At 54.2% G+C, this 7150-nt stretch overlaps 1 protein-coding gene across 2 annotated transcripts; it reads left to right on the top strand.

The window, feature by feature from the left end:
• The first annotated feature begins 1074 nt into the window (after nucleotides 1–1074).
• LOC141938673 (uncharacterized) lies at nucleotides 1075–6099 on the top strand. 2 transcript variants are annotated; one of them, XM_074857633.1, is made up of 5 exons: nucleotides 1075–2186; nucleotides 3424–3782; nucleotides 3873–3989; nucleotides 4546–4742; nucleotides 5015–6099. In XM_074857633.1, exons 2-5 carry the CDS (start codon nucleotides 3465–3467, stop codon nucleotides 5157–5159), a joined length of 777 nt encoding a protein of 258 aa, XP_074713734.1. In that variant the 5' UTR covers nucleotides 1075–2186; nucleotides 3424–3464; the 3' UTR covers nucleotides 5160–6099. The 2 variants fall into 2 exon arrangements, with proteins under 2 accessions (XP_074713734.1, XP_074713733.1); XM_074857632.1 differs by lacking the exon at nucleotides 1075–2186 and adding an exon at nucleotides 2947–2996.
• Nucleotides 6100–7150: the final 1051 nt, after the last annotated feature.

Here is a 7150-nt window from a genome sequence, read left to right on the forward strand (position 1 = left end):
GGTGCAGAAGATAACAATGCACGTCCCTCATGCTGTACTTACTGCACTGGAACACAAAGGACGTTACTGGCTTGCGCCGAGTCGTTTGTTACAGTATCAAGCCCTGTTATTGGAGCAAGACGACATCACCTTAGAAAAAAGTACGGTACTAAATCCTGCATCTTTAATGCCGACAGAGAAGAAAAATGACTCTAACCTTGATTGTTTACAAGTGTTTGAACAGGCGTATGCCAGCAGACCAGACCCGAGAGATGCTCCCCTCCAAACTCCAGCTGAGGAACTGTATATACTGATGGAAGCAGTTGCGTTGTGAAAGGAATAAGAAGGGCTGGTTGTGCTGTGGTGACACTAACTGAGGATTGGGAAGCTAAAGCATTGTCTCCAAATACCTCTGCACAAAAGGCTGAAATAATTGCCTCAACCAGGCCTTTGGAATTAGCCAAAGGAAAAAGAGTCAGTATTTATACAGACTCTAAATATGCTTTTGGGGTTGTTCATGCCCATGGCGCTATTTGGAAAGAATGAGGACTTTGATCTGCCAGTGGCACACCTATAAAGCACAGAGCAGAGATTTTAAACTTGCTGGAAGCAGTACAGAAGCCGAAGGAGTCACCGTGATACATTGTAAAGCACATCAGAGAGGAAATGCGGATGTAATCCAAGGAAATTGGAGGGCAGATGAAACTGCAAAACCAGTGACGCTCAGTGCTCCTTGTGTTCTAATTCCATCAAGGGAAATGCAAGTAGAACCCCCGAGGTCTAAAGAGAAAGAAAATAAATTGGCTGAGTTACTAAAGCACAAAAGCACGGTGGAGGGTGGTAGATTACCCCACACGGGCAATGCGTAGTGACTCCTGAAAACATGAAAAGGTTAACGACTAAAACCCGTGAAGAAACACATGTGGGAGCAGAAGCAGCGGTCGGATCAGGAAGACGTTATGCAGTCGGGGTCAAAATGTTGCTCACTGCCAAAAGTGTGAGTAACCCCTGTGAAATTTGTTTTAGGAATGATCCAAAGATACAAGCCCGACGCCCTCTGGGAGAGGTAAGAAAAGGCATAACTCCTGGTGAGTATTGGCAAATAGATTTTTCAGAATTGCTAAGGTATAACCAGTACTGATGTTTATTGGTACTGGTGGATGCCTTCTCCGGTTGGCCTGAAGCTTTCCCATGTCAAACCAGCAAGGTAACAAAGCATTTACTAAAAGAAATTATTCCAAGGTTTGGGGTTCCTTTACGAATGTCCTCTGACAGAGGTCCACATTTTATAGCTGAGGTTGTCAAGAATATGAGCAAAATACTAGGGATGGGGTGGAACCGACACACCCCCCCGGGGGCCCCAATCCAGTGGACAGGTAGAAAGAATGAATCAAACACGAAACTGACAAATTGCTAAATTATGCCAGGAAGTCCAAGGAAAATGGGTTGAAGCTTTGCCACTTGCCCCGCTGAGGATTAGAGTGACTCCTAGAACTAGAGGAAGGATAAGCCCATGTGAAAGTCTATACGGCAAACCTTCTAACGTCAGTCTGACAGGGAGGGCCCAACGCTTGCATCTCGTAGGGGAAAAGGTATGAACCGAATACGTTATTGAGGTCCATCCACAAATGTGTCCTTTTAAGAGCACCTGTACCCCTTGATTTCCCGGCACACTCTTTCTGTGCCAGAGATCAGGTCTGCCTACGGACGTGGAAGGACGATCCCCTTGATGAACAGCGGAAGGGACCCTATCGAGTGTTGCTAACCGCGAGCGCTGCTGTGAAGCTGGGACGAGCGGAACCCTGGGTCCATGACACGAGGGTAAAGGAAACACCTCCTGGGCTGGGGCGTCTGTACCTAAGGGACCTTGGAAATTCACTTTAAGATGCAGTTAACGAATCGCACCTGCAATGCTGCTGAAACATTGGTTCATCTAGGTTGTACACAAGGAATATCTCTGGTTTGTATCCTTACAAGTGTGGGGAGAATAGCCGTATTAACCTGTTTGTACAGAGAATTTAACCTGTGCTAAGGATGGACATCAGAGTTGGAGATTGAAGTCTTCGGAAGTTTATGAGCGCTTCCGTTAGATGGTATTGAGCGTCAGTTCTTGATGATTGGAACTTGTTGCTTAATTCAGCGTATGGCGCTTTGGAGACAAAAAACCTAGAAAAGAACGGTGTGAGCCTTGCGTTGTTTACAACAGGGTAAGCCTCTCGGGGGGGAATTGCTACCAAGCGCTTTGCACTTGCTAGCGGCCGCGGTTAATCCCGGTGTTGGTCGCTATAGTTACCGCGGGGGGGGGGAGCGTGGGCCGGGCTGGAGGAGCCCCCGGGGCGGGCAGTGAGGCTGCGGGCAGAGGCCCCTCCCTGTCCGGGGCGGTGCTGGAGGAGGAGCCGGTGCGAGCCGAGGGAGCAGCAGAGAGAAGGTGAGCGGGGCCGCGCGGTCGTTTGCCTGGCGGCTGCCGGGAAAAACCGCGACGGGGGGTGCCGCGCGGTGCGGCGGGACCGGCGGCAGAAGCCGCTCCGGGTTGGGGCCGGGCGGCAGCGGCGCTTCCCGGAGCCGCGCGGGGCCGCGCTCGGCCGGGCTTCCGGGTGCGTGGGCGACGGTGGGGGGTTGGGGTGGGGGTGGGAAGGACGGTGTCCCCGCAGGGTCAGAAAGGCGGGACGGCCGCCTGTGGCGGTGTGTGTCGGGGGTGCTGTAGTCACGTGAGCGGGGCTTCCGGTCGGCCATGTTGTCCCCCGGGGCTCGGCGGGAGCTGTAGTTTTCGCGCACTCTGTTGCCCGGCAGCTGCGTCGCTGCCGGGGGCGCGCGGCACGGCACAGTCCTCGCTACCGGCGCGGCCCCGCGGCGCAGCGCGAGGGGCGGTTTTGTGGCGGGCTCGTGCGGTTTCCCGCGGGCTGCCCGCGGCTCCCTGAGGACCGGTGTGCCCGTGGCCCGGCAGTGCGCATGCGCAGTGGCGCCCCGGTGCTGCCGCTGCAATATGGCGGCTGGAGGGGTGAGATTGCTGGCGGCGGGTGAGGGCCGAGGGGAGTGGTGGGGCGGGGGTGTCTGCTGCCCGCCGGCCGCCTGGCGGGGGCGGGACGGGAAGCTTCACTCCACCGCTGCGGCAGGGTCCCGTTCCGCTGGAGGTGAGGCGCCGGGGCAGCCCCGGGCAGTTCCCCGAGAGCTGGTAGAGGGGAAGAGGGGCAGTTGCCGGGCGTCTCCGCAACTCGCCAGAGCTCCCTCTGAGCCGGCTCTGGCTCCGCTCACCCGGTGCAGCTGCCTCGAGCTCCAGCACCTGCTCTGAAGCCTGTCCCGTAGCCCCAGGCCACCGCCAAGCCCTGTGGTGAGGGCAGCAGGCTGGCCCTCGGTGCGTCTGCAGAAGCCCCTGTGGAAGGTGGGACTCCAGCCAGGGGCGATCTAAGGTAGTAATGGTCAGTGCTGCTTCTTTCCCTCTTCCAGAGACCGTGCTGAGGCCGCGCTGGTCTGTTCCTGTCCTGGGAATGCTGTTCACTGCACCCACCTCGGGCTTGTGTGGGGTGTCTCTGCCTGGCCTTGTGCTTCTCACAGCACGGGGGCAAAAAGGGACAGGCGGAGCCCTTCCCGGCTGTGGACCGTGGCCAGGAGCTGCCGCAGCTGAAGCTGGAGAGGCCAGAGAAAGGGAAAGAAGGAGAAAATCAAGGCTATGTGGGCAGCACCCGCCTCCCAGTGCAGGAAGAGAGAGCCTGCCTCTCTGGGTGAGGAAGGAGCCCTCTTCACAGTCCGCAGCAGGCCAGGCCGCCAGCGTGCACCCAGGGTCTGCGTGCGTCACCCCAAGCGTGGTATGGCCGCGTAGTGTGCGAGCGAGTGAGGCTGTGTGTGTCGGAAGCCTGGTCTTGTAAGAGGTGAGAGACACCCGCGTATTCTTTGAGGGGGAGGACAGCCAGGCGACTGGATTTTCAGAAGAAGAAGAGGGACAGGAGGAAGGAAGGAGAAAGAAGCATCTGACCCATCAAATTCTCCCGGCAGTGCCGAGAGCGAGAGCTGCGGTGAGTCCTGGGCCTTCGGGGCCCTGTCACCCGTCTTGTGCGTCCTGGTCCCTTCCTGGACCTCTCTCTTTTCCATGCTGCTGTTATTTCTGCCCCCCCCCGCCCCCCCCCCCCCCCCCCCCAACCTTTCCTATACCTCTCCTTTATTCTTCTGTCCTGCTCCTCCGTCCTTCCTTTCTCACTTTCTCTCTCTTGTCCTACTGCTCCCTTTTCTCATTTCTCTCTGCGCTTTTGTCCTGCCTCTCCCTCCTTTTTTTCATCTTCTGTCTCTGTGCTTAGTGCCGTCGCTTTTTAAATTTTCATTCTACGTCTTTTAGTTTGCTGTCACTATTTCGTGTTTCCTTAGGGCCGTCGCTTTTTAAATTTTCTTTTCTGTACCTCTGTTCTAGTTCGGTGTCCCTGTGTGATCATTTTTTCCTTTATTTCACCAATGCCTGTTGCTTTTAAAATGTTCTTTTTCCCTTCAATGTCTTTTTAATGAGTTCTTCTCTTTCCTTAATGCCCTCTCTGTCTTTTTAAATCGTCCCCTCTTTTGTTCGCTGTGGCTACTTTTTAGTTCCAGGGCGTGGTTGGACCAGATGACCTGCAAGAGTTTCCTTCCCACCTCAAACCGTTCTGCAGTTCTGGAGTCACAGCTGTCACATCCAGGGCGGTGAGCTACCACAGGCGTGAGAAAGTTGCCCCAGGCTTCAAGGCCATCCCGAGCGCCTGCTGCTTTACTCCAGCCGCAGCGCTCCTGAAGAAGAGGAGAAGGTAATTTTGCAGTGGTCGTGCTCAGTGGGTTGCGTGGTTGTGTGGTTTGAAGGGACAGTCTGAGAGGGTGTCTGAAATGCTCTTGCAGGGTGGAGGGAGGCAGGAAAGCGGGGGGTTAGAGCTGGCAAGGGACTGCCCCGGGCTGGGGGGCGGTGTGCCCATGGGTGCCAGTACCTCAGCTGCTGTGTCGGCATTGCGGGAGCCGTGGGGGTTGTGGACTTTACTCTGCCTCCCCCCAGAAAGCTTTGGCTGACGAAGTTATGCCACAACAGAGACTGCAGCCGTCAGCACCACGGGATGCTGATAATGACCAGCACAGGCCTCGCTGTACTGTCGTTTTTCCCTGCTGCTTGCAATGGATCTGCAGTGGCCTTTGATTTGCGGAAAAAGACTCTACAACTCGAAATGGAGTTATAAAGCAGGTATGTTTTACTCTGGCCGGGGTGCGAGAGGATTTTTCCACAAAGCTTGCACATCAACAGCACATTTTACCAAAAACTTACAGAGTGTGGAAATACATATTCACTGGATTACATAACACAAACATACATATGCATGAGTAAGGCTGGGTTAGTTCTAGAGGCTGGTGTCAGCAGTTTATGTTATCTTTGCACCTGCGCATTGCCTCCTGGGGGGCGTCTTCGGGGTCTTTGGGAGGAAGGCTCGTAGTCTTTCTCACCTTGTGTTTTCCCCGGAGCATGCGCAGATTCTCTTAGCTAATTTCTTGAACAACAAAAATGTTTTTCAGTGGGTTTACTCATGCTATCTTATTTAAGGGAAGCGATGAAACTTCTACCATCCGTATATGTCTATCTTTACTCATTGCCGAGGCCCAACTAGTTAGAGCACACCTGATCCTCAAAGACAAAGCCATGATATTTTGCTGAACACTGCAGTTCTTGGTAGATTTTCACAGTAAACTGCTTTGTTTTGATGAACACAGTAGTCCTTGGTAAAATTCCACAGAATAGTCTGGGCAAGCAGGATTGTTAGCAATATTAAAAAATACTATAAGTAATACTATAACTTGCTAGAAGTAAACAAGTTGTCTAAGCAGTTTTCTACAAGTAAATAAGTCTTCCCCCCGCCGCCCCCCCGCCCCGAGACAGTTCTCTTTTCTTTCCTTGAAGAACATCGATGGTGGGAAAGCTTATTTGGATGGTCACCACCACCAACAGGACTCGGTCTGATTTTCCTAATTCTAACTTTATTATGTTTACTACTTCTAATAGTATTGTATATTAAGATTTGGAGGATGGTTAAACAGATCACTCAGTTACAAAAGTATCCCTGTGTGTATACTTCCCTAAAATATTTTTTTTTTAATAGAAGCTAATAAAACACAAACTTGCCTTCAGTTATAATTGGATTATGGCATCATCTGTTTATAGGCATAGAGGCAAGAGGCAACCACACCGCCACTCTCTGGACAAGATAAATTGACTTCAGTCACGGGGTGGATTGTGGTGGTGCAATTCTTACCCCTCCCCGCTCCTCCTTGTTGGGCTGCTTGGTGCTAGGTGTGATTCCACCCACATTCCCCCGAGCAACACACCGATCTGGGGAGATAAAGCAATCATCTCGTCCTCGGTGTCTTTTGCAGGGCTTTTCCCAGCTGTCATTATGCTACTTGTCTGACTTTGGCTCACTCTTTGACATATGATTTCCACTGCACTCGCAACAGTTGTGGCTGTGTAATAATGTTCTCTCTTATCTCCTTAACCTGCATTGCTCTAAATTTCTCATCTCCTGGAGTTTTGCTCGCTATTGGTGTGTGTGAAGGTGCCTTTGGCTCTAAAAAGATTCCTGACGCATACAGCTTACATCTCAGAAGAGCCACAAGAAATGAAGTACTGTAGCCCAGGTAATAGATTGTGAGGGCGGGAAAGTGGGTGTGGGGGGCGGAGCGGCCGCCTGAGGGGAAGGGGGCAGGACCTGCCTGTGGGAAGGGCGAAGGGCGGGAAAGTCGCTGTGAGGGGCGGAGCGGCCGCCTGAGGGGAAGGGGGCGGGACCTGCCTGTGGGAAGGGCGAAGGGCGGGAAAGTGGCTGTGAGGGGCGGAGCGGCCGCCTGAGGGGAAGGGGGCGGGACCTGCCTGTGGGAAGAGGGAAGGGCGGGAAAGTCGCTGTGAGGGGCGGAGCAGCCGCCTGAGGGGAAGGGGGCGGGACCTGCCTGTGGGAAGGGCGAAGGGCGGGAAAGTGGCTGTGAGGGGCGGAGCGGCCGCCTGAGGGGAAGGGGACGGGACCTGCCTGTGGGAAGAGGGAAGGGCGGGAAAGTGGCTGTGAGGGGCGGAGCGGCCGCCTGAGGGGAAGGGGACGGGACCTGCCTGTGGGAAGAGGGAAGGGCGGGAAAGTGGCTGTGAGGGGCGGAGCAGCCGCCTGAGGGGAAGGGGGCGGGACCTGCCTGTGGG

This window comes from Strix uralensis, unplaced genomic scaffold (assembly GCF_047716275.1).
Source record: "Strix uralensis isolate ZFMK-TIS-50842 unplaced genomic scaffold, bStrUra1 scaffold_239, whole genome shotgun sequence".
NCBI classification, from domain to species: domain Eukaryota; kingdom Metazoa; phylum Chordata; class Aves; order Strigiformes; family Strigidae; genus Strix; species Strix uralensis.

Bases quoted from the DNA above. Each gene is read 5' to 3' on its own strand.
- LOC141938673 (XM_074857632.1), top strand. From the start codon at position 2,963: ATGGCGGCTGGAGGGGTGAGATTGCTGGCGGCGG. The intron at 2,997-3,423 runs GTGAGGGCCGAG...TCCCTCTTCCAG, and splicing joins GGTGAGATTGCTGGCGGCGG to AGACCGTGCTGAGGCCGCGC. The intron at 3,783-3,872 runs GTATGGCCGCGT...GTATTCTTTGAG, and splicing joins CGTGCGTCACCCCAAGCGTG to GGGGAGGACAGCCAGGCGAC.